The sequence below is a fragment of the Solea solea genome, chromosome 2 (genome assembly GCF_958295425.1).
Source record: "Solea solea chromosome 2, fSolSol10.1, whole genome shotgun sequence".
NCBI lineage: Eukaryota > Metazoa > Chordata > Actinopteri > Pleuronectiformes > Soleidae > Solea > Solea solea.
Window position 1 is genome coordinate 23,540,088 of NC_081135.1, and position 27,785 is coordinate 23,567,872.

At 40.1% G+C, this 27,785-nt stretch overlaps 1 protein-coding gene across 1 annotated transcript; it reads left to right on the forward strand.

The window, feature by feature from the left end:
• Positions 1 to 840: 840 nt before the first annotated feature.
• On the forward strand, positions 841 to 27,637 carry agps (alkylglycerone phosphate synthase). Its single transcript, XM_058622166.1, has 20 exons — positions 841 to 1,090; positions 4,858 to 4,947; positions 6,082 to 6,172; positions 6,259 to 6,379; positions 6,507 to 6,581; positions 7,455 to 7,526; positions 8,348 to 8,427; positions 9,565 to 9,645; positions 10,588 to 10,713; positions 10,933 to 11,041; positions 14,887 to 15,014; positions 15,598 to 15,649; positions 17,136 to 17,212; positions 17,364 to 17,476; positions 19,138 to 19,207; positions 19,854 to 19,915; positions 20,695 to 20,784; positions 22,308 to 22,407; positions 22,550 to 22,607; positions 26,409 to 27,637. Exons 1-20 carry the CDS (start codon positions 906 to 908, stop codon positions 26,528 to 26,530), a joined length of 1,902 nt encoding a protein of 633 aa, XP_058478149.1. The 5' UTR covers positions 841 to 905; the 3' UTR covers positions 26,531 to 27,637.
• Positions 27,638 to 27,785: the final 148 nt, after the last annotated feature.

Genomic DNA, 27,785 nt, shown 5'->3' on the forward strand with positions numbered 1-27,785 from the left:
TGTTTATTTTCCTTTGTATAAGGTTCAGCAAAGAGAAATTGTGAAAACATACAATAACAATGATAATTAAACCCACTGCCTATAATAACAGGCAGAAGTGCCGTACATGTACATTCCTTCACGTTAGCTCTACCTAAAATCTCTAACCTCACATCGAATGTTTCAAATTACAAGCCTGTCAGAAAATATTATTTTACTTAAAATAAATCCTTTAAATGTATATCTTTGAATTTGATCCAAGTTTATGCCTAAAAGACAAAGCAAATGTACCTGTATAGCATACAGAGTTCATTCAATGTGCTTCACAGAAATAAAAGGTGCACACACATTCAGGAAATAAAGTTAAAGGAAGAAATTAAATATTTAAAGAATGATTAAGTAACATTTTAAAAAAAGTTATAAAAAAATCATACAAACTATAAGAATACAAATTTAATAAATTTAATTATTTAATAAAGAATGGTGTAGAGTAGAATTATAATGACACAAAAGCAGATTGGTACTTAACTTATTCATTAAAACAAGTGATAGTTGGGCTAGATTTAATTGAATTGAATTGGCAGAATGGTATTTCAGTCTGATTAAACTTGGATTACCACTAGATGAACAGCTCTGCAAATCTGAGGGCTCTGTTGGACTGATCCACTGCAAACATATGGACTTGTATACAACAAATAAAACATAAAATTGGTCTTTTATTGAACTGGAAGCAAGTGTAGGGACCAGAGTAAGTAATAATATAAACATTTATATGTTTATGTATACAAATATATAAGCCATTTGCCAAGTTCGTGATATTTCCGACGGTCATTGAACGCAGGCCACTTTCCCCTTGCTGCTGACCTCTCACCTCTCTGACAGCAGCTCATGGATCCGCTCCCTCCGTTCACAAACACGGAAGCAGCATGGCGTTCAACAGCAGCGGCGGCTCCGACAGACAGCAGATTGCACAACAGAGACTGAGGATCATTACCGGACACTTACAGAGACCGGAGGACGATGACTCGGCCATTTCAGCCGTGGAGTGCAAAGCCCCAAGCAGCGAGTCAGATGCCTCCTCCAGTGAGGGGAAGACGGTGCCCAGGAGGAGGTACAAGGCTGTGATGGAGCGGTGGACAAGTCTTTTCCTCTGTTGCATTAGCTGCTTGTTAAGTCAACTAACAGTCAAGTGTCTACTAAACAACAACAGTTGGGTGGCACTGACACACTCACTCATCGGCTTCACTTTATCTTCTAAACATAAATATCGTGGGAGAGACGCGGCTAAAGCTGGTTAAGTTAGCTGGCTAGCTAACGCGAACAGAGTAGCCATTCATTTGCTACGTAGTGGGTGCGGCTAGCTTTACACTCAGTTTAACGTTGGTGTGGCCGAGTTTCTCAAAGTTTACTCAGCTCTCCCTTCCCCTCTGTGGCTTATAAATGATTGTTTTTTTGGTCGTATGGTGTTTTGTTGAAGTCACTGCTGGTTTAAAAGCTTAGCTGAAGTACTAGCGTCACGAGTCTAGCATTTTCGAATGTTCCTCATAATAAAGTGGTTGAACCGAAATGGCGACATTTTTCGTATAACTTAAGTTATTGTGGGCGTGTACGTTATGTACTGTACGTAGCTCTAGTGGGGTCTTTTCTCAGATTTGTGTAGTTTCCCCCTGGTAATCATGTGTTTGACAGTTTCTTCTTACCATGCTCTGTATCTGTACATGGGCTGTGGCTAATCTGAAGTGCACTTATACAAGTTCAATGTTTGGAGGTTTTTCAAGGGGGTGAAGTGGCCCTTTTTGCGAGATATCCTTTGCATTTTCTTATCCAAACAACATCAAAGTTGGCACCACACACATCGGTGCCCTTAGTAAGTCACCTGCCAATTTTGATGCCTGTCAAGCGAATAGTTTGTCAGATATGTGATTAACAAACAGATAAATGGAATATCAGTTTGTGCTGTAGTGTGAGTTTGTGTGGGGTGGGGATGGGGGACCAACGTAAACTCTTAGGAAATGAATACACAGACGGACGGATGTTCCTTGCTTTATTAGATAGATGTCTGTACTTTAATTATACATGTTGGTATTTCGATCATCAACGTACACTGTATAGCAACAGTCATGTTTCCTCCAGGATAAGTGGTGGTCTGATTGTACTTACTACTATGTTTCTTTTGACATTTAGTATTCGTCTGATATACAAATTGTTGTTTAAGGTCAATTGTTCCGCGAGTTTGGGAATTTGCCCTTGAGAAATTCATCACATCCTGTTGTTGTCATTACAACACAGATAATAAGAAGTATTATGTGTTATGTCTTTGATTGCCAGGGTTAGGTACTGTTCACATTTGAATCAGTAAACATACGAGTAAGCCTGGGTGATCCCAGCTGAATCTGCTAGTGATTTGGTTTCGCTCTGCAGACATGTCTGACAAGAATACTGCTTTGACCATGTACAGAATCTCCGAAATTAAGGGGAAACAATCACAAATGGGGTATGAAAAAGTACTTTTTAGTGCTTTAACCTCTTAATAATATCAAAAATGTAGTGCATGTTGTGGATAAATAAGTAAAAACAGTCTATTTTGAAAATTTCTCATTTGGAGTTTATATAATTCTCTTACTTTACTTCCTCATTAGTAGCACCTTTCATCTTGTATGGTTAGTAAAATGGTTTCAGGGGAAAAGAAGGAACCTGATTTGCCGGTTGTAGGGGACCAAGTTGCAATTTCAGAAACACCTTAATCATTTCCCAGCTGAAACATGCCACATTGATAAAGAGCAACATATACATTAGGATAACTTACAGTAACTTACCTGTCTATCAGGTACTGTACACTTTGCTGGAATTTGCTGAAGAGCTGCAATGCATCCTGAATTTACTTAAGGTTTGAATATATTAGTTTTTTAGAACTATTGCAAAAGGGTTAACTTCACTGATCTTAGCTCAACGAAAAGTCGTTTGGTCCATAAAATGTCAGAAAATGTTAAAAAAATGTTGACCAGCGTTTGTCAAACCTGGAAATGATGATGTTCTCCAATGTCTTGTTTTGACCACAAACCAAAATGATTGAGTTTTAATGATTTCTTTGTTGCATTTAAGAAGCTGAAACAATCAGAAATCTTGTTTTAATAATGAAAAAAAGCTTCAAACCGTTTAATCGATTATCAAAATGGTTGACGATTCATTACTAATAATCGAGTAGTTGTTTCAGCTCTACACTCAATTTGAGTGTATTTTCAATAACTATAAATAGTGTTCTGATTTTTTGGTTTCTTAAAGGTGAATATTTTCTGTTTTTTTTTGCTCCATATAGCAAATAAAGCATTAAAACAGAATAATTTTGTATGTGAACAAGACATTCAAGAACATAATCATTTCCAGGTTTGGTAAACACCAATCAAAGTCTTTCAATTTATAGAAACAATTAAAGCAACTTAAAAGGTTTTTACAGCATTCAACGCTCTCTGTCCTTAGACCCTCAATACATTTAGGGAAACACTCCCTTCAAAAAGTCTGTGGTGAATTAAGTGAAGATGTACCAAGGCTTGGAAATAGCTACTTTTATCAGATTAGATTTATTTAGTGCCACAATTATGTTTTTTAACAAAAGCTCTGTAATGGCCTAAAATGATCACTTTCTGACTGGGGTCTGTTCTTGCTGACCTTGCCACCTACTTGCCCCATTTATTGATTCATTATTTCAGTCGGTATGTTCCACACCTGCGCCAGCATATCAGTGGAGGAGAGGATACATTAAAATATGACTTGGGTTTGTCACTCTCATTTCTGTTGTCACTCTGAATTTATTGAAAGCTCAATTTTGGAGGGTATTAATCTTAATTATGGCTTTTACTCTACTGTGTTAGCATCCCGTCCCAAGTGGCCCATGAGTTATGGTTTCTCTCAGTGGAGATAGCGCTGCAGCATGTCTAAGCACAACATACATCCTCTGTACAGAGATACAGCACAGTTTAACATCATCTTTGGTTATGCTCGCTGATTATAGTGGTATGTTACTCAACACTAATAGCAAGTAGCATTTGTTTGCGAAATTCCACATTGCACATCTGGATATATAGTAAGCTCAGCCATTTTAGGGCACTTCCATTAGTAAGTACTAGCTGCATACCAGTGCAGTTGCTCTGACAGCAAATAACTGCTTCTGTGCTATCTAAGTGGATTCCTGTGCTAAATGATTAGCCGAAGCTTCGTGGACTACAGCAAATGCTTGGGCCTAACCATAAACACTGAGAAGCATTCAAAGTAGCTGTGGGTGTGAATGTCTGCCACTGCCAGGTGTCATAAATGTGAAATATTTTAGTGTGTTAAATGAGCAAACTGCACCCAGCACTGGGGGACTCTGTAGCTTTCTCTGTTGATTGATATGCTGTTTGAATGTGTCCCTTCTGCTTCTCCATTACTGTGTCAACAAGCTGTTTGTTTGTGAGGTTGTCTGCAGATTGTTGTGCAGTCAGAGGCATCCAGGGAATATTGTAGGTGTGCCTCCCCACAGCCTTCCTCTGTAAATGATAGCCAGCCCTGCTTTAGCCAAGTCAAAAAGTTGTGAATGAAATGAGGAATGTTTGACAATTTCCTTGCATAGATGTGTTGGTTGGGTTATTCCTCTATCAACACAAGGTATCAGATAACAGGAAGGACTCTCCTTTTTATCATGGGCAAATTGTGTATGGCATCCCATAACAGCCCCTAGGGACTGTGGTGCAAATTAAGAATTCACCAGGACAACTCACAAAGGAATAACATTCATATGTGTTTTTGCTACTACTTCTGATGATATTTAATGGCATGTGTTTACTCTACTGTAAGGCATGTGGCTTCTTAATGTAACCTTTGCTAATATTTATCTTTCCACAGGCACGAGATAATGAAATGGAATGGCTGGGGATACAGCGATTCAAAATTCCTCTTCAATAAGAAAGGTCAAGCAGAATTTACCGGTAAAAGGTAAAACTGCAGTTTTTTACCACCACACTTGTATGTATACATTTCATGCTTAGCTGGTTATTATTACTTAAAGAAATCTGTCAGTAACAGCCAGTAATTTTATTCGTACAGCTGTCTTGTTAAGCTTCAGCATTCATTCTTGCCGAAGTGTGTGTGGATGTTTGCCTTGAACATTCTGACAGCCCATGCTGTGTGAACCCAGCTTTTGAGATCAGTTGCTGTTGCCTTCCTACGCTCACAGCAATGTGGTACTACTGCCACCCAGTGGCTGGCATTTGAACTGTTAACTGTGTCATCTGAGAAGGTCACTGGTTGGGATTTTCAGCTTTCCCAAACTCTGTTGCTCATTAACAGAAAACTCTGCCCAAAAATGGAACATGTGTTTATAATTGTTGGTGTGTCGGGGGAGTGTTGGGTAAACACAGTTGTTCACTGACAGTTTGCGAAGAAATATTTAGTTTGATTTGGAGTGTGTGGAAACAATGCCATTTTAACTGAATATAACAGAAATGTGTTCTGCACCTTTATGTTAGTCTCACATGGAAAAATAAAGAAGTAGAGATGGGGCTTGATAGTTTATATATGATATTTGCAATTCTAAACACAGACGTAGCACAAGATGCACAAGGATGTATCTTGACTAATGACTGAATAGTTTTCCCTTGTCACGAACCGCTCTGCTGCCTTTCTATCTGAAAAGCTACACAGGCAGCTTAGACTAACACTGGGGTGCAGTTGAATGAATGTCAAAGATGGTGCTCTCCTCCTCTGCACTCACTGTGACAGAGGCTTTTTCATTCTACAGTTTGTTTCATGGTCTCTTCGACAAAGGCACACCACAGTCCCCTGATAGGCTAGCCCAGGCTGTGCCAGCAGCTCAATTATGCAGGGGATGGCGAGAACAGTCACATGGACAGCACTGTCACTGTTGCTCTACTTGCCTAATAAGCTGATTGTACTCAAACTTCATGCTCTATTGTTAGTAGACACAGGCTTTGTTTTAGTTTTTTTAGAGTAGATAAGACCTGTTTGACTTTTACTGCTGGAAATTACTAATATAATAATTGTTGTTTTGTTTTGTTTGTTTGTTTTTTATTCATATCCATACTAACTATCTTATGTTACATAATGCAGGTATAGAATAAGTGGTCTGATCATCCCTGGCCTGAAAGATTGGATGGAAGGCACATTTGGAGCTAGTGTGCAACACAAATCTCAAGCAACAGTGAGTCAATGTTCATGTTTATCTTTTGGGTCTTCAGGGGATGGTAAAACTTGAGCAAAGTTCAAGACCATGTCTTCTTTTTTCAGCCCATTCTGAACAGCAGTTCTGTTCAACCTCCCAACCTTAATGAGGCCTTTGTTGAGGAACTGAAATCCACAGGTGTTCCCTTCTCTCATGATGCAGAGGACCGAGTGTTCCGTGCCCATGGTAAGGCAAGCCTGCCACCCCACCCACACGGGAAAAAAGAAAAACATGTATTTCAGTTTAGCAATTATTGATGTTCATAGTTAAACATCTACGACTTTATTCATCTCATTCCTGTATTTTCTTTTAGGACACTGCTTACATGAGATCTTTGCCCTCAGAGAAGGCAAAATCGGTCGAGTTCCAGATATGGTCGTGTGGCCAAGTGAGTTCAGAGGTTGTGTCTTCTGTGTGTGTTTTTTTTCTCTATTTCTTTGGATGGAGGGTGTTTCCCACCTAGCACCAGGGTTAATCTCTGCAGGGAAAGATATTTTAATATGGATAAGTTATTAATAAGGAGGAAGACGGTTGACACCAAATCCTCCACAGTCTGGTCCCTGCTCAGTACACCCCTGAATTGAAATCTATTTTCTGTTGTTATGGCTTGCATTATTTTATCATGCAAATGAGCGTTGATGGATGGTTGAAACTTGATTAGCCGTCTCCCTAATGGGCAGCAAATCACCAAGCAACTGTAGGTATTGTTTCAGCCACAATGGAATTTTTTTTTTTTCTGTACACTACATTTACTATCCCTTTTAATAGATATTTTTGACCAATTATTTACTTTCCCCACTAGTCTCTCCAAGTCATTCTGTAAGTTTAGTTTAGTTTATTGAACTGTAATCTGTAGGCCAAAGCTGTGTGCTTAATTGGATGGCAAAATGTACCAGAACATGGGTATTTTTCAATGCCTTTAAAACCACTTGAAGCCAGTCAAGCATATCCTTGTGGGAGGGCATTGCTACTCACCCCACTCACTCCACTGTGAATGCTTGTGTTGTCCGTGATTGGCTAAAGCATGCTTGTATTGATTCAGCATACATCTCACCCTGGAGAGCGTAGCTTCATGTAGTCTGACTCTACCTGAGGATAGCCCCAGGCAAATCATAACCATCAGGCAAATTAGAAAGCACACAGACACTCTGCTGGTCTCCCTGCTCAAATGGCTCTGGCTATACATTTCTGTATTGTCTTCTGCATTCATCTATTGATTTGTACCATCTAATTTTTCAAGTGTTATTTTGTGTCTTTGCAGACTGCCACGATGACGTAGTAAAAATTGTGGAACTGGCGTGCAAACATAATGTTTGTTTAATACCATATGGAGGTGAGTCAGGACATTAAAGTCAGCATAATAATAACCTACCATCTACTGTTTAGGTATGAAGGATGGGTATTTCTAGCATGATGCATTCAAAGACCCTTGTAAATGTTATCACTTTTACGGGATCTACAGCATGTTCAGCTTAGAGGAGCAGCTTCAACATGCATTTAAACAATCTCTTTAATTTTAATCAATTGAAGTCCACTGCTTCCACCTTGTGATAATTGGTGCATCAGGTGGTCATTGGAATAGAAAGATGCAATTGCTGATTAAACATGTGTTTTATTAATATATTACAAATAGTCACAATAACTGATCCACTTTTTATAATCAACAAATAATTGAATACTCATGCCCATCCCTAATTAGTAAGTCGATATGTATTTATTGTACTATTAATACATTATTCTCATTCCATGCATGGGAATTTTACTTTTATTGTTAGTGAAGCCACATAATCTATGAATGAACCAGGCAAATAACCCTAACCCGCTGCCCCACCCTGTCTCCTGTTACTCACTACTGTTTTATGATGGCAGAAGAACGTTCACTGGGTCTTGTATAGTAGTAGTGGAGTTTGTGAAGTGGGTTGTAAAAATGATTTTAATATTAACATAATGTAATAAAGCCTTTTTAGAGTCCATGTATTTTAAAGTTGGTTTGCTGCCAGAGCTTGTGTTGGACATAGAAGGTAACTGTCTGTGTGTGTGTGTGTATATACTATATATACTTTACTGTATGTGCATGTGCATCTGTCCACTTTATTCAATGGTCCATGCTTCCCTACTGTATGTATTTTTTATCCTGTTATTTTTTCCTCTCAGGAGGGACTAGTGTCTCCAGTGCTCTGGAGTGCCCCCCTGAGGAAACCCGTTCCATTGTTTCTCTGGATACCTCACAGATGGTACATAAAACACTTGTGTCTGTTGACCTGCACTAATAATAAGAAAAACATAAACAAATTGAAATACTGTCTGATCCGGTTTAATGAATAACTAAAATTGTAATTGTCAGGACTTACTTTTGATGCTTTGTCTGACAGACTGAGTTTTATTAAACGAGTGTTCTCCCACAAATAAAAGTAGAGTGACAAAATATGAAGTCATATATTATATTATACTATAATATAATGTAATGGTACATTACAAATCATCACAAGGAAGCTTCAGAGTTGATCATACTGTAGCACAAATTCATCATGATTTGAAACCATTGTTCAGGAGCAACTGTGGCTGAAATGACAGCCTGGAGAGAGACCCGTTCTGTCTCACTACTCTTATTCAGAGACGCCAGGCCATGAAGTTGGAGCGATATTTTGTCGTCACTCAAAACGTCCCTGGCATCAGCCATAAATCTCATGGGAACAGCAACACCTTCACCATGAACATGATAGAGTTTCATTGGTTATAATATAAAATGGTGGCGGATGTCACCAGTACAGTACAGCCCTTTGATCCATTCGTGCATAGAGGTGATATATAAGCTGTCTGGAAGCTGCTAGCCTAGCAGTCATTGAGTTTGGAGCCACAGACACTAGTGACCAGTGTTCTGTGTCAGGGGTCAGAGGTGAGGTGGCTCCAGTGGAAGCACATGAAAGAACCAGTATGGTAAGAACATAAAGTTTATTACCTCTGGAGAATAATTCATGGCAGGTGTGAAATGACCTCCTGCAGGTAGGGGTAGGCCAAGTGCCCAACGGCCCAAATAAGTGGCATATATAGAATTAGATGTTAAATTGAGTTCAACCTTGAGAAAACGGACTCTTTTCTCTGTCCCTCAGCCCCTCTGCACACATTTATCCTGAGACATGTGACCGTCACACTAGAAGGACAAACTTTTAGTGTTGTAAGCATACTACCAAAAGACTGCTGTTGAGGGCAATATTTTAAGTCAACATAACAGACGCAGGTGGGTCTGTAGTTCAGGTATTTTTATTTAGTCAACTGAAACTAGGAACATTAGAGTATTTTTTTTAAAACTGTAAGACAGAAATTACAGCTACAGAATGTTTATTGCATTTTACATGTCTGGTTTCCTGCAGAACCGCATTCTGTGGATTGATGAGAAAAATCTAACTGCCCATGTGGAAGCTGGCATCGTTGGTCAGGATCTGGAGAGATTAGTAAGTACTGCATACAAATATATATTCATATCCATCACTGAAAGAGCTTACATTATGGTCAAGCATGGCATGACTATTCACATGCAAGTCATCCATGCTCAGTCGATCACCTTTAGTACTGTTTGCTCAGAGGAGGGAATGGGTTTTAGAAAGGAGTTTGAGACAGGAGCAGTGTGCTGAAGGGGAGAGATTAGAGAGCGAGGCTGTGGTCATGAGCAGATGGCACCATCAAGCTAATTCAGAAAAATGGAGAAGGAGCCGGGCGTTTGATGTAGAGGAATGCGTGAGCTGCATCTAAAGCAGGCTCCACCTCTGCATTTAGACTGGGCCTTTTTGATGGAGCAGATGGGTCTGCATTATAAACTGCCTTCTAAGGGAGTGCTGTGATAAAACAAGGCCTGATTTTACTCCCATATTTTGCTTCTGGTGGGGGTTGTTGCACTTTAAAGCCCTTATTATTATTATTATTATTTTTTATTATTATGATGACTATTAAATGTTCTGTCTACAATTGTATTCTTCTTGGAGGCTAGACTGCGAAAAAAACAACTGTCTTTTTATTTGTATAAATACAAAATTGTAAAAGGTGTCCCTGTAAGTGTGCAGCCATCCTTTTTCACATGACATCAGTGCTCCAGTCAAGCAGTGGAATCTGAAATGGCACAAATAATGCGCTCAGTGATCTCTCTTCTTAGTCTTTTATGCTCTTTTCTCTTGGTTTATTTTAGGCTATTGTAAAAATCTGCAATGCCATTAAAGTTGGGTTTTAGCATCTCTGCATAAAAAGGAGCAGGGAAATTCAGCAGCAGAGCTGCAATTATGTTTTTTTCCCTGTGCCTTTTTCTTGGTATTAAAACATAGTTGTGGCTTCACATTTGGATTGGTTTCGAAACATTTTGGCTCATTTTTATTGCAACAACTAATGTTTTGTTTTTCTTACAGCTCAATGAGAGTGGCTACTGTACAGGACACGAACCGGACTCCATGGAGTTCAGCTCCCTGGGGGGCTGGGTAGCAACCAGAGCGTCAGGCATGAAGAAGAACATTTATGGAAACATTGAGGACCTGGTCAGTTGGTCACCCTTACTTTTACCTTTTGCTTGTTTGTTCTAAAGAACAGTCAATTATTGCACAGTAATTTCAAAATAAATCATTAGCAAAACATTTTGGACTTTAGCCTCATCGCTAAAAATGCAGTGGTCACAGGCTCAGTTAATAGGTTGAAATACGTGTCACATGTTTGATGTTTTTGTTTCTAAAAGTGTTGCTGTTTTCCTGGCTGAATAGGTTGTCCACATGAAGATGGTGACCCCTCGAGGTGTCATTGAAAAGAGTTGTCAGGGCCCACGTATGTCCACAGGGCCGGACATTCACCACTTCATCCTGGGTTCTGAAGGTTTGCTGCTTTTCTCATTGGATTTCAGTAAATCCAAGCATATTGGCATGTGTCTAAGGTGGTGCTTTAACTTAGGTTTGTGGGTCTGTAAAATCTTGGTGATAAAACAGTAACATCAGGACAGTTCTCATGCCATGGGTGTGAACTTCTTACATATTAACCAGCTTTTCTGAAGACATGATCCTGAGCGGTGTTAGTTAGGAACCAGCCACTGTCCTCCCCACCCCATCTGTAGTGCCCTGTCCTTGTGAGCGCCCACAGAGAATACTGCCATATGCCAGGTTCCCCTACATAATGAGGAGGTTCAGACTCTCTTGGCATCGTTATGTTAAACAGCTGTGGATACCAACTTTATACTCGCCCTACAAAGCTCAGCAATCTGCTCCCTGACTGGCCTTGGATCTCACCAGAAGTCTCCATTTTTACTACTTAAGAGTCATTCCAAACCACTCTAAGATCAAAATCAAATTTGATGTTAAAGAATTGTGTTCTATATTGCTAAATGAGCATTTGCCTAAATACAAGGTTTAAAAATATTTGCATTGTGACTCTTCTGATAAACTCCTAGTTATACAGTATAAGCCACTCTCTTACAGTCAGTGTAGACCAGTTTAAAGTGGTCATCCTGTTTGAGCCTGAATGACACTTTATTAATGTCTGAAAAATATGTGCCATAAGTTGTAAAGTCATCAGTTCATGTAGTCACCCATGTTTTTGTAGTTTCCCTTTCATCTTTATTCTCTAAAAATCTGTAGGACAGCAATGTCAGTGACACAGAACTGTACATTAGGGTTAATGTTTCCTGGTGATGTGCTCTGTGGCTGTCTAATTGTATGACGAAAAGGCAAAATCTTTTCAAATATAATTTTATATATATATATATATTAATGTAATAATATTGTTTGTTTTTTGCAGTTTACAATTTATCCCAATTGATAAGAGTATTGCAACATATATAAGTGTGTAGAGTAAGAGGTTTGAAGGTGAGTTTGCTGTGTATTGGTGTAGAGATAGGTCAGGAACACATGCCTCTGAGAGGTATTCGTTCTTCTGGGAGACCTAACACCAGGGCGAAGAGGTCATACCACCATGCAGTTTCATTAAAATTATCTATCTCCTCACCCCAGAAATCCCATCCTGTAGTCTTAGAGCAGGCGGCAGCAGCAGCAGCAGCAACAACAACAACAACTACGCACCCCCCTCTAAAAAAAATGTCCTGCATATTAAGTGGAGCACATCCTTTTTATTAGAAAAGACTGTTAAACCTTGAGTTTCTCATTAAGTGTACAACAGTTGGGTTTCTATCTATTTCCCTGTCCTTAAATTAACCAGAATGTAAAGTATTTTCACCAGTGTAAATAATGATTGGAATAATCAATGGTAATCCCTTTGTCCTGAGTAGGATAGGAAGGATGAAATGTATATGTATGTGAATCTAACAGTACTAAAATAATGTACAAAATTAGTTTCATATTTTTCCCCACCACAAATACAGCATTTCATATTCAAAGCAGAGAAAATTGTAATAGTCAATATTTGTCTCACCAAATACTAATCTTATAAAATGAGTTTGCTTCAGTAATGGTTAGACTGGTACTGCAGCATTTCTTTGTATTTCACTTTCCCCTAGGAAAATGTTGTTCCGAACTTGCTGTTCTTATTAACTCTATCTAGTCCTTCCCCTTTCTCTTGTTCTCTCCGTCCCTCTGTAATGATTCCCCCTGGCCATTATCAGTAGGGAGGAGCCTGACTTGGTTAAAACCTAATTGAAAACTCACATGTTTTCCAGTAGACCACTAGGGGGCAGCATGTGTCATGTAGTGTCACTTTTGGAGGCTCTTAAATATCGTGGATTAGCTATGTACAGTGGAGATGCATCTGTAAATTAACTTTGTTTGTAGTAATTCAAACCAATCAGGCTGCAGAAAACGAAAAGCTTTGGTGGAAATCTTCAGTCTGAAATTGGCCGAAACTTAAATCTATCTATAAATTAAAGGAATGTCTGTCTGTCTGTCCTTTTAATTCCATAAATGTACAGCCGTTCGCTTGACAGTCTTCAAACAGTGCATGCAGTGCGGGGTTTGAAGAAGAAAATGCAACCGATATATATTTCTAAAAGAGCCTCTTCTGCTCCCTCGCACAGCACGATAATCAACAGTCAGTTCACAAATTGTTACAAACTGTATGATGTATTATATTATACTATATTACAGTCATTTCAACAAATTTTAAGTATGAAACAAGTCAAGAAACAGGACTAAGGTTAATTAAGAAAGAAGAAACAATGTTTGATAGGTGAAAAAAGGTGAAAAAAAGTCTTAGGTCTGTGGAAGGAGAACACGGTAATACATTTAAAAAAAATAATAATTTAATACATATCCACTATGTCCTCCTTCGACACATAAATAATAAGCAGACAGACAAGCGGCACCTAAACCAACCCTAACTGTCTTGGTGGAGGTAATTAGTCTAACACTAATTTTGTTCCATTACCAATACATCACAATACTAATGGCTAGTTTGTATTGCAATAATTTAACCTTTTTTTTTATTTCAGAGGATCAAATTGAAAACAATCTTCCAAGCTTTATTGCTTTATAGTTCTCTTCTTTTTTTTAATATCTTTAGTAACGACAGTGAAGTGTTATGCCTTTTTAAATCATGAAATAAATGCATTCATTCATTCAAATGCAGAAAAAACAATTATGTCTCAAAATTCAAACATCAAGAAGCTACTTAGAGTAAATGGAGTGCGCGTGGATATGGGTTGAACAAGAGCACCTTTGTGTGAATATTTATGTGGCCTCAAACAAAGCAGCAGATGTAATGTCAGTTTAACGGCGACAGACGTGTGTCATTAGCAGTTGCTACTAGCCACAAATATTTCAGCTGAACTGATACTGGCAGAATAAGTAGTTAAAGCATTTAGATGACATATGCTTAAACTAATTTATTTATGAATTCTGATGTTTTATTGGCTATATATCCTCTTCTACGTGATGCTCTAATGTTCTCTGCTGTTGTCAAACGATGATTCACACAATGTTTTCTCCGACATTTGTCATTTTTAATAGCAGCAGTTGGGTTTTGGTGTTATGACGGATTTTCTTTATTTTGTGTAATGTCATTAGGATAAAAGTCTGACTAGAATTCTTGTTGCTGAGATTTATTATCCCAGCAATCGAGTTTTACATTTATTTTTTCGCCATGTACTCTGTGTTTGTGTTTGTCAAACATTTCCCAAAAGAACAACCATAGAACACAAGAACCTAAATCTTTTCTACTTGGTTCTCGTATGCTATTTTTTTTTCTTTCTTTTGAGGCCATTTAAAAATTCTATTCTATTCTAAAATGTATGTGTATATTTTTTGGTCATTCAGCGTAAATTTCACGAGTCTTTGTGGTGATGAAAGGTACGTACAGGGTAGCAAACATTACTCCCTGGCTTAAGTTTATCCTGATCTTGAATCCCAGACAGGCTTGCATAACATTACAGCTTCAGCAGCACCAGCTAATAACCAACAGTTTTCTGGCTTCAGAGGTTTTTCTTTACCTGTTTATGTGGGGGCTACTTCTGGCCTCACTGCCTTTGATAGAGCACTGCTTTATTTCTTCATGCTCATGAGCTGATAAATCTTAGTTGTCCCCCAGTGTGCGGTAGAAAACCAGATCTGCCCGTTGAAATGTGAGACAAAGGTCACACCAAAAACCCTTGGGACATGTATGGGAGCCCTGTAAAACCATATTAAGTTCCGCTTTTAGAGGCAAGTTAAGCCAAGCAAATGATGGTACTTGATTTACTTCTGTTTGTGCTACTCAAAATCTCTTACTGTGATTTTCCACAGGAACCCTGGGTGTGGTTACCGAAGTAACGATGAAGATTCGTCCCATGCCAGAGTATCAGAAATATGGCTCTGTTGTTTTCCCTAATTTTGAGCAGGGAGTTGCTTGTCTGCGGGAGATTGCAAAACAGGTAAAGTGATTCTCTCTCTTGTAGCATGTGTAATGACTATGTAGGATGCTTAACCTAACTTCAGCAATCACTTTTAAATCTCTTAATCTCATTTTTTAAACCTAGTTCAAACTATTTTGCCAACATAAATCAGACAAAAATTCAAAAAAAGTATTATTTTAATCTTGTACTCTCTGATAAAACACAATTAGCCCCAACGGAGTAAGAAAAATTAAACAACTCTTAAAATCTCATGTTGAGACTCTTTACTGCACCAACATCACAGAACATTCCGTGTTTTAATTAATAAACATCATATAAAGTATGCATGCATCTTTTATTGCTGTGCATGTCATTGGAAGATGGATTGTTCCATTTTATAATGACTCATACCTTAAGGTGCTGATGCAGCAAGCCCACAAACTGAAAGTGGATCCTTAAAATTACTGGTGATTCTTAACTGTATGCTTTGGTAAATTTCAGGATGGTGAATTAGCAAATGAATGAACATTGCACAGATCCTCTTATCTGTTCTTATGAAGTCATTTTGCAGAAACAAACTAATATAGATCACCTTTCCCCCCCCCCCCCCCCTCCCCCCCAGAGATGTGCTCCAGCATCAGTACGGCTCATGGATAATGAACAATTTAAATTTGGTAAGTTTTATTTGACCATTTACAAAAAAGCTTTTCCTCACTATAATTACTGCTGTCTATAACTTTTAAATCCTGTAACACTTATTTTTAAGTGTTCTTACATTTTCAGCCGCAGAAAGTCACACAGCAGGCCTTTAACCAACCAGCAGCATCGTAGTGATCCTGTTTTTTTGTTTTTTTTAAAGCCTTTTTCCATACCATAGAGATTTCAAATCAATATTTGGGTTGGTGTTGCATTGTTATCAGTATTGTGTATCTCAGAGAGAACAATGGATGGCAATGCCACAGTATGGAACCTTTTTTTTTAATTATTTCTCTCTTTTAACCTTCTCTGCTGAATTGTTACATTGATTATCATTTTTGAAGTGAATTAACTACACACATATATTCATATACATACATAAAAAAAAACATTAAAGCAAGATAAAAAATGACTGTGGCCAAAATTAAGTTGTTACATTGAAGTTTTGTAATGTTGTTCCTTAAGGTCTAGTGGGATGCATGTGGCATAACCAGAGATCTCTGCAAAGTTCCCCAGTCTCGAGGGATCTCATTATCTTCACTACATTTTCACTTTTCACAGAGTAGGCACTTCTTAGCATTAAGTAGGGAAGATGAAGCGTCCAGGTTTTTCACTAATAACTAAAACGCATGGCTCTGTGATATCGTCTTGGGCTTATTAGTGGCTTGTCCTCACTTTTAATCATGTTGGCTGTTGAATAAGGAGAGTTGATGTATTCACTGTTCTTTCTCAGATTGGAACTACAAGTACAATTTAGCACCGCCTGTCTTTACACAAGATGAAAAATGAGAATGATGTAATAAGTAGCAGTGTCTGTTGATGTGTGGAAAAAAAAAAAACCCAACCAAACCACAGAGGGGAGAGTTGAAAGTGAAATAATGCCAAGTATAGGTGTAATTTTCTCCCACTGGATGTTTACTATTTAATTAACGGGTATGATGGCTGTGAGAGACCTGAAGACCTGCAATCAAATTTTGGAATGGAAACAATTAGGACACTAAGTGATGAAGAGACTTGAGCATGGAGGGAAATAAATGAACTGTTAAGTCTCGGCGACATCACCCATGACTTCCCTGCTGTGATTGATAACCATCCCATTGGCCCCGGCCCCTCATTTTCACTTGTCCACAGGCGCTTTTGTGCGTCCGATCAAGAATAAATCAAAAAGTGCGGGTGAGGAAGACGGATATCGCCGTGTCAACCCCGCTTCCCTTCGGAAACTCTCTGATTTATAGTCACTGTCGCTGGAAGCCACTGACCAGTTGTAAAGTTATTCAAATATTACCGTTTGTTTTTCCTCCTTTGTCTGAAACGCCAAATAAATCGGACTCACTTACCCTCTCGCAGAACTAAAGGATGCAAGTGGAAAAATGTGACAAATATGTGGAAAATATTATCTGATTTCATGCTCACTTCTTTGTGAATAAATGTAAGCTGACTTTTTTTTATCTGATATTTTCTCAGGTCATGCTCTGAAACCTCAAGTGTCTTCCATTTTCACATCCTTTTTGGACGGGTTGAAGAAATTTTACATCACCAAGGTAAAAAAAGCCAAAGTAAAATAAATAGAAGTGGACATTGTTAGTCTCTGTTGAACATCAGTAGTTGTGGTTATTATTCCAACAAACATCACACAGTTCGCTTGCTGCAGTTGTTTTTAATAAAAATGAATCCCAACTCTTAAATCACTAGTTCAAAGGGTTTGACCCCAACCGCCTGTGTGTGGCCACCCTGCTGTTTGAGGGAAACAGAGACAGGGTCCTGCAGCATGAGAAGCAAGTTTATGACATTGCTGCGAAATTTGGGTGAGTATTTTAGAACACATGCACTACACATAAAAATCATGTGAACTTTCCGGGTTTGTAAGAACAGAAATGACAAAGCACCATGGAGTGGGATTTTAAACATTATAGGGAGCTGCCTGAGGCTTTGATGTCACTTTATTTAACCAGCACTTGTATTAAAGGATGGAGAAGCACAGTTACACACTTCAGACTTGATCTTCCACTCAGTAGTTTGTCTCAGTTTGTACTGATGGATCACCTGTGGATGTCCTCCTGTCAGGCCGGCATTTATGTTCAAGTAAATGTGGTGTGGGTGGTGATAGTGGGGCATGGCTCCCCTTGGGCAGCACAGGGCGAGGGGACACGGCCTGAAAGTGCTTCGCTCTTGTGATCGATCATGAAATGGATCAATGAGGACTTTTGGTGGGAATCAGTTACATGTCAGCCTGAGAGAAATGCTTTTTCTATCCCGAGCGTGTTTTAAACCTCTAACAGAAGCATCACAGGGCTGTTAATCCTAACCTTTGTGCAGTCAGCTACTCATAATGGTAATGGCTGTAAAGTCATAATTCAACACATTGTTCCAGTAAAGAAGTGTTCACTGATTTGGGGGAAAAAAAAAATTGTGTCCGTAACAGATTTTCTTATTTTATATTTTTACATTTATACAGCAGTATAACAAGTGAACTGATATGTGTGAGTATTTGCTATTGTTTATTTTGTTAATAAGATGGTATTATTGCTTTACATGATGTTAAAAAATGAATTTTACACACTGTTTACATTTGTATGAACGTTGGTCAGATTTTGAAGGTTTTCATTTCCCATTACTATCATGTTTTCTTGATGGAAACAACTCGGGCAGCTCCTTGTTAAAGCAGGAAAAACAGCAATTCTTGGGTGTATGACAATTTAAAATCTAAATTAAATTTAACTTACACGAGTCTGCTCATTTATAAACAATAAATAAGAAAAAAAGTAAACCTTGTACCCATGTTTGTATAATAATTATTAATTGACAACAGAAAAGTTTACTTACTTAAACATTTGCTTGTTGATTGAAACCTGAACCAGGAAGAAACCAGAAGATCATTACTCTAGTGTAAACACAGGGACATAAGTGGATCTCCTCAGTGCTCCTCACTGGACAAAGTCACTGATTTCTTCCTGAGTACGATTGACTGACTGATTATATAAATTACTGTAAGTTTTAGTGTTTGGCTCAGTGCCTGGATTTGCAGGTAGCTGGAGCCCTTCCCTGGTAATATCCAGCAATTAAATTATAAGAGACTTGTCAGTTACATGCAGCACCCACTGCTTTATTGCATTATTTCAAATAAATTGCGATCACCCATCAGATCAAGTGCCAGTGATGGATTAGTGTGGGTTCTATGAGGAATATTTTCTTCTGGTGGTGGGGAAACAGGAAGAAGGGCCAAAATCAATATAGTGATTTTCTAATGAGCTTGGCCTGATTCGTTTGGGTGGTAGATGAAAATCTGATTACCCACTGCAGGTGATTGATGTGTGGCTGACCTGTGGCGATGCATGGAGCATAGCTTCATTGATCTGCACAATGTTGAGTGACAGGATCCCAAGCAGCTGTTGTGAGAGGGAGCAGTCTGACCAACAAAGCTGAAAGAAAAGCGCTGTTAAATATTAACCCTGTTATCTGCTTCCAGGGGCCTGGCAGCTGGAGAGGACAATGGTCAAAGGGGTTACATGCTGACCTTCGTCATCGCTTACCTCCGGGTGGGTCACTCCTCTGGCTTTTTTTTTTTTTTTTACAGCCTGAGCTGATGGGCAAGTGGGGTGGGCAGTGTGACAGCAGATAGGATAGTGAGCCACACAGAAAAGCCACAGAATTTGACCTCGGGAGATCTTTGATTTGATCTGGTCACAGTAACTGTTGTGATGTCCAACACTGAGGTATCTGCATCATGAAGGCAGCACAGTGGCTGTGGTCAGGTTGACAATGGAGAGTCGTCTTTGGTCATTTCTGTCAGACAGGTTTTATAATCGCACAAATGTTTAACTGGACCACTGATGGCTTTCTGTTGGGACTTTTTAAAGCTATTATGTAATGGTTGAAGGGTATTTTCCCTGTTAACATTTGCCCAGGAGAAAGCTGATCTATTGGCCATACATTGCAGGATACTCAAATATTACTGTTACTATAAAATAATCATTATATACAATATTGTCATGCATTAGAGAAATAAATACACACCCTTCATTCTTTTCTGACATGTATAATTAAAAACAGTTTTGTATTGTTAATATACTGTAGTTAAATCAATGAGCATACATTCCGAAAAAATGAAGTTGTGTAGCCAGCTTAACAAAAAGGGAAAACCACATAATTATCAGCCTGATAATGCTAATGTGTTCTGCACAGGACTTGGGGATGGACTACTATGTAATGGGAGAGTCCTTTGAAACGTCTGTGCCTTGGGACAGGTATATACACAGAATTGATTGTTGTTGTTGTTTTAAAATTCACTACTCACCTCCCATACATTCAGATCTCAGGGGGTTTTCTGAGGAATCCTACCTTTTCCTTCCTCCTTTTGTCTTAACCTCTGTCATTGACATTCACCTTTGTGCCTTTCCCCTCCTCCATGTTAAACCAGTTCTGTGTTTTGCAGAAGCTTTGCCTTTTCTGCTCATAGACCCGACATTATTGCTACACACATGCAGAAGAGGGATCTGTATGTTTTCAGTAGAGAGAGTAGCATAGGCACAGACTCGGCTCACATCCGCATGTGATTTTGCATTTTCCATGTTTTAAACATTGTTTTTTTTTTCCACACACGTAAACAAACAGAAGCACATGTGGCTCCCTGTAGTGGAACATGCCTAACGGGACAGACCAAGAGATCAGGCAGTGGAGCGAGCATATGTGTCTGGCTCATTACCCGTCCTCCCTCCTCTCCCTCCTCTCCCTCCACATTCCACACATGGCTGCACATCCTTAGGACTGGCGGCCATTTTCACACCATAGTGGTCATCATGTCTGTCTCCTCTCCTCCTCTCTGCTGGCCCTGTGGCTGTTTTCTATGTTATACAACTATTTCAATGCTAATTGATTGATCTCAATGTTTTAAAATATACATTTATCACAGTTTGGATGGAACCGTTAACATTCCATTAATTCCTTGTGACATTTCTCTCTGTGTTCTCTCTGTTTTGTCAAGTTCAGACTTGAATTCTTCATCTGTCACTTCATTTATTTGCAGGGTGTTGGACATGTGCCGGAATGTGAAGGCACGCATTGTCCACGAGTGTAAAGAGAGAGGAGTTCAGTTTCCACCATTGTCCACATGCAGGTATTGTTTTAGACCAGGAGCTTTAACACAGTCACAATATTTAGTTGGATATTATTTAGTAGTCGCAGAAACGGAACACAATTTTCCAAACAAGCACCAGAAACACTTAAAGTGTTATTAAATAATAAGAATAATACTTTTTTTTAAAAACCCTATGGAAAATCCATAAAATCCCACACAAAATTCCTGAAATGAGCTGAAATTGATGCTTTCATGCAGCTCATTTTGTCTAAGCAACAGTGAAAAATCCCAAAATATCAAATTTAAAATAGAAAATGTAGGAGCAATGAGAAGCAAAATCCAAAAAAAAAAAAAAAATGGGCAACTGGAACAGTTATAGAAATCTTTAGAAACTTGTCAATTGGCATTTTTTCCTCTATTCTTCCTGCATAAACTCTGTTTTTCCATTCAGCAATACAAGCCAATGTCTCAAAAATGTTGGAACATGGCTGGTGCCATAAAAAGGCCAAAACCTTTAACATGTTTCTGTCTTTAGTGCTTATCAACTACTCTTCTTTGTCTGTGGCACTCCTACACCCCCAAGCCTCTTCATTCATACTAAAGAAATGGGTTACAAATATTAACTTTGTCTTTTTAAAAGAGACTAAGTCACTTCATTGGCTGACACACTGTTGTAGCTTTTAGAAAACTTAAACCACAATTTGTTGCTTTTGTAGAACACGGTATGCGAGCAAGTATTTACAGCAACAGGAAGGTGCATGTTGAATTGATTTTCTAATAACTACAGTACCCACATACTTTGTGATGAAGGAGCTTGTCACCCAGGGCAACAGTGTGGCTCACTGATGTGTTTTTAATAGTCGTTGGACAACCATGGCGGTCTGTGGCTCCATAAAGAAAAGGTGTAGTCAACAATTATAAATGTTGACTAAACACAAGTGACTGAGAAGAACATCACTTCAACTTAATAATGTCTGACATTGGCTAAATCTGTGCCGTGAATCAAATATGAATGACTTAAACATGTCATTCATTGATAGCAAAATCAAAGGTATTTTCTTTTATTTGATAACAAAAATGTGTTGAGGTCGTATATCCATTCCTGCCCCCCCCCCCCACCGATTGAGTTATTTGGAGTCTCTCTCTCCCTCACACTCGCACACAGACACACACACAGACAGGCAAGCGAACAGTCTGTCAGACGGTGAGCCGGTTGAGGAGCACCAGGCTGCTGCTTGCCGATTGAGGACCGATTAGGCCTCAGCCTGATTATGCTACAGCCATTCATTTCCCGGCTGCAGTCTGTCACATGATTGATTTGTCCATTTAACCTCCAGAACAGTCAGTGTGCCAGGTGATGGGGCATGTCAAATGAACAAGGGCTCCACACCCTGCTCCCCACAGGGAACAAGCCCCCACCCCTCACCCCTCACCCCCTAAATAACAAAAAACAAAACTGAATTCAAATGTAGCTCAGATGGCTTAGTAAAACTATTTGGTGGCCATTTAATATCTGGTTAATATGTGATTTAGAACAGATTGAAATCTTTGTGTTTTTACAGGGTGACTCAGACATATGACGCCGGAGCCTGCGTCTACTTCTACTTTGCCTTCAACTACAGAGGACTCAGCGATCCAGTACATGTGTATGAACAAGTGGAGGTAAGTCCAGTTTTGTTTCTTATCAATATTATGCCCCACTCCAGTCTTTTCATAGATTCCAGTTACGCATGATGGGATGGTAGGTTGTCTCGCCTGCATCCCACAGAGTGAATATGAGTGTGGTTTTCTTTTTCTTTCCCAGCATGCTGCTAGAGAAGAAATCCTGGCCAGCGGAGGAAGCTTGTCGCATCACCATGGAGGTACGAAGTTGAAAGGAATATCATGCTAAACATATCAAGTCAGATTTTGCAAATGTGTACTGGGAAAACACATGCACATTACTCACGAGTCGCACTATGACAGTTTTGTAGCGTGACCGTTTATATTTACACCTTCTCCGAAATTACAATTTATGAAAAGAGACTGCTCTGAGTGGCATTGACGGCACAGCGAGCTATCCCAGCGTGCTCTTCCATGCTAGCGAGCAGTTGGTCCGACATTTTTCATTGGTTCCCCTGCAAAAAAAAAAAAAAAAGGTGCAAAATATCTTCCTGCAGCTCGGATGAATGGCTCTGACTTCCCTATTTGTTCATTTCACCAGTGACCAAATGAAACGTGAGCAGGGGAGGGGAGCGAAACAACTCTCTGGGCCCCATCAGGGCTAACCGAAATGGCTGCCTTATCTATATTGCCATCCGCCTTGCTGTTTTCATACATCACTTCAGGCTATTCATCACACCTGTCAAAAACAGTATGCAGTGAATCAGCTGTGATATTAAATCACAATTTTTCCTGAAGGCGAGGACAGGTTCAAAATTAAAAGATTGCTAATAAAAAGGAGGCGGCGGGGCTGGTGTAAATGATGCCGCCGTTATCACCGGCTGTATACTGACCTCCAAACGGTGGCCTGGCCACCCCAAGCAGCACAGGGAGGTGACAGGGGGGAGAGGAGGGGATATTGATGCTTCTCCCGTGTGCAAGGCCCACTCTGTAATTGTGATTAATAACAGTGGGGCTTGCTATCAGGGCGCAGACAGGCCGGTTTGTCTGCCCACAATCAGCGCTTGACAAATGGGGCTAGTTTCACAGTTTTTGTGTATCAAACAAAACAGATGTAGTCAAGGATGGTGAGGTGGGAGGGCAGAGGAGGAAATATACATTTCTGTGGCCCCCATGTTTACAGCAGGTCAGCACTGTGCAGTGTGGGCGTGAGTAAGTGAATGTAGAGCGTGCTCTCTCTCTCTCTCTCTCTTCCTGTAGAACATCATACTCGGCGTACACCGCCATGTGTTGACTGCTCTCCATCACACAAACATAATGGCAAGTGTGTCTTCACAGAGTGTCGAGATTCACTCGCACCAGCTGACAGGCTTAACCTTTGTTACATGCTTTAGTTTGGGAGCTGGGAGAAATGTTGTCTTTAAGTAGGTCACCAGTGTCGAAGCGGTGAAAAGTTGTTCCACATCCATCAACAGGAGAGTCTTCCATCTATCAGCCTGGCACTGTGACTTCTCAGCCAATACTGCTCCTTGGCCATATCACAGCAATGCAGGGCCACTGCTTTAACTGTCTTTCATGTCCCAGCCCCCATTTGTCAGAGAAATGAATGAAAAGAAACTTGAAACAAGTGTGTGAGAGGGGATGAAGCTCAGTTAAGTCTCTACATTCTCCTCTGTATTGAGGCCACCCCTGGGTACCCACCATCCTCACCCCACCTTGGGGCTCCACAGAGCTCCTTTCTCTCCAGGTCTGCCAAATGTGGCTCCACACAGGTCACTGCACTCAGGAGGTTGGAAAATGACCTGATTTGGTGAAGTTCCCCTTGTGCCATTCATCCTGTACTTCCCCAGGCTTTCCCACAAAAGAAAAATATATTACCACCTCTCGTCGTCTTTTTTTTTTTTTTCAAAACCCTGTCATTTAAAATAAGTACCTGCACTTCTTTGCATGTCTCAGCTGCACAGACCAAGCATGGTGAGATTGATTGCAATAGCAAGCAAAAAAGAGAGACTATGACAAGATAGATGTGTAAATTATCGCAGTGATGGAGGCAATGATGCAGTCCCAGCACCTTCTGTTTTCTCTCCTCAGAGGAAGGAGGGATGGAGGTGGAACAAGGGGGAAGGACTGAGGAGGAGGAGGAGGAGGAGGTGGTGGTGGTAGAGAGCGGGATACTTCTTTTAGTTATTGGGTAGCAGCTGATTGGTCCCTCTGACACCATCTGGAGGTTTGTGTGGTGCGAGGGTCTCTGGTGACCCCACTGTCTGCCCTGTTTTGTCAGGAGACGGGCCTCACTAGCCTCATGCCTGATTTCCATCTGGGTTTCCTGGCTGGGCTCTGATAACACGGTGCTCTAACGTGTCAGGGCGACCGACTCTCTCAACACGCTCTATTAACATAGAGGCTCCCTGCTCGTGATGCAGAGAAACACCTTTCTATTTTCACTTGTCTGTATCTAATCTCAGCAGATTACACTGCTGGTGTAAGAGTTTACCCAGCGGGCAGCACCTGTTTCAGGCTGGACTGTTCCCAACATTATCTTTTTGACTTTCGGTGTGAAGATATTGAGTGTTTTTCTTTAGTTGACGTGACCTCCAAACGTATATGTCCATTTATTCAGCTCTGACATATCTAAAGTTAATTTCCTCACTGTCAGACTAATGGTGTATTTTGTATAATGCAGTTTGGTTCTTCTTATTTTATTATTATTTATTTTAAGTCGTTTTTCCTGTGACACATTTCAACCCCCACATGCTGGAGGGGCCGTCCTTGTTGACCTAATGTTGCTCACTGTGTGTCTGTGACATTGCACTTTGATTCAGGCTGGGTAACTAAAGCTGCAACTGACTCTGATTTAGAAAATTGTTAGCCATTGGATGACTCATGTGGTCATTTTATCAAACAGAGCTGTCTTTGGATTATATGAGCAGGGCCTTTTTAAATAAGTCAAGATGTTTGGGTCCACCTTAGATGATATAGCACCACATTAGTTCAGATTCCTCAACAAACTAAATGAACAAATAAATGGATAAACATGCAGTTATGGACTTGGACAAGTTGATACTATGATCTCATTCTCTCTCCAGGTTTCTTAACTGTCAATTGAAGGCAAAATATAGATAAATATGACTCTTTGGGGAAAAAATGTACATTTAAAACTTTGACATCTATATATCACTGCAGTGGTTCCGTTTCTGCTTCAATGTTTAGGTTGAAAATAAAAATGTAAAAGCTTACACACAGTTTGGACACAAAACACTGTGTGCACCTTTTTTTTGTTCCCCCCCCCCCACTCTCAGAAAATCTGAAGTTTCTGTTTTACTTGAAGTTTCCCAACAAGAGTTTGGCTCCAGTGAGGTTTCCCATCTTCCACAGTCACCAGACCTCTCACTGGCTCCAGACTCTCCACTTAGAACCTGTCGGGCACAGGCGCCGTGGAGTATGTCGGACTGGACAGCTGGTGAAGCAGTGGGCACCCGCACTAGGCTTCATGCCACACTTACTCCTCAGGTTGGGAGGGTTTAGTAGCGGGGAGGGTGAAGAGCAGCTGAGAGCCTCAGTCTTGCTGACAGAAGACCATTGTGTGCTGCTCCGTGGTTGGCTTTGGCACCCTGTTGGCGATCAGGCCCGTGTCAGAGGCCACAGAGTGGCGTTCAAGACAAGCAAGCACAACACCCTCACAGGTCAGCAGGAAGAGTGCGCTCGTGTGCACAATGAGACAGAAAAGGCCCCGGTGACTCTGGAGGGGAGTGCTGGCTCAAAGAGTGAGGGAGCTGGGGACGGCCCACTACAACCGCCAGCCGGCCTCCTCCTCTGGGAACACACAGAGCCTAATGAGTTTGATAGTCTGCTGAGCTCCATAAATCATGCCATGCAAAACATTTCTCCTCTCTGAATAAAAGCATTTATCACCCTCTGTTTATTCACTCACTCTCACAAGATTGATTGGCTCCCAGCAGCCTGCTGAGCAATCAGCCGTGCCGATTCCTCTATTTCTCCCCCTTCGGTCTTCTTCTTTGAGTTTATTTATCTATTTTTTCTCTCTCTTCTCTGTCATTCAGTGGGGAAACTTCGGAAGGCGTGGATGAGAGAGACCATCTCCAGTGTTGGCATGGGCATGCTGCAGTCTGTCAAGGACTACGTAGACCCCGCTAACATCTTTGGCAACAGGAACCTTTTGTGATTTCCCGCTCCTGTTCATCTTTACTTGCCCCTTTTTCTAAAAAAAAAATAAATAGAGAATCATTTTGTGTGTTTTGGATTAATCAATACTAACTGTGAATTCAAAATTGACAGATATCATCCAGTGCCATTTAATTATGCACCCCCAAAACCTTTTTATTTGGCATTATATTGCACTCGATTCGCTGTAACAATCACTTGCGTTGAAATTAATTTTTTGCTGTTGTGTCGCAGCCTCGGCTCACGTGATCGATGGCCACAATGCTTCCCGACATGATGCTACTAAAATGAGATTTTTGTTGCATTTGCTTTCCCTAAATATTCTTGCCAAAATAGTTAAGTGTGTGTGTGTGTGTGTGTGTGTGTGTGTGTGTGTGTGTGTGTTGGTATACGTGTGGCACTTCTTTAGTGGTAAATTCTAGAGGAATGCGCTCTCTAAAGCTCTGTGCCTTTGTAAAGCTTTTCTCTGCCTTCCCCATATCCCACTGCACACTGGTGTAGTGGAGTCTCCTTGTGAAGCAGGACAGACTTGGACATGACGTTTTCAGTGTCTCCTGTTTGTCTTTTCCATTCCCTCAGGCCTTTTGTTGTACTGACCTATTGCCATAAGAGACGTTGTAGTCGACGCGTGTGCGTTTACACCCCTCCTGACAGACTTGTTATACTACACCCAAAAAGTAAACATTCTTTTCAGCTGTAGTGTGATTACAAAGAGAGATATTCCTTGTGTAAGTTTTGTACTGAACAATTTTTTTCCCTGCATGGTTTGTTGGCGAGAAAGTGATGTGGGCGGGGGGGAAGGGAAAACCATGTCTGCTTCAGTGTGATTGAGTATGCAGTTTACGGTCTCTTTATTCCGGTGCTCACATTGTACCAAAGACTTGACACGTCAGATCATGCAAACATACAGTTGACATCTGTTTGTGTAACCGACATCTTCACACGCTTTCACAGCTAACACAGCTTAAAAAGAGAGAGAGAGAGAGATAAACATTTTTTTAAATCCTGATAATATGCAATGATATCCCTTGTGAGAGCTGTAAAATGTAGAAATTTGTTATTGTTCCACGTGCTAAAACTTTCTAATAAACACGTATGTTTGCTAAGACCCTGTATTGACCTTGGTGTTACTTAAAAGCTCCTCCACTCCTGAGGCCGTTGATCTTGTAAACTGCCTCTTTGTTACCCGTGTTGTTAACAGTTACTGTCATGTACTGCTATTTGATACCCGACTTGTACTATTTAAACGTATCATT

Coding starts and splice junctions, on each gene's coding strand:
- agps (XM_058622166.1), top strand. CDS start 906: ATGGCGTTCAACAGCAGCGGCGGCTCCGACAGACAGCAGATTGCACAA. Junction 15,015..15,597: donor TGCGGGAGATTGCAAAACAG/GTAAAGTGATTC, acceptor CCTCCCCCCCAG/AGATGTGCTCCAGCATCAGT. Junction 15,650..17,135: donor TAATGAACAATTTAAATTTG/GTAAGTTTTATT, acceptor ATATTTTCTCAG/GTCATGCTCTGAAACCTCAA.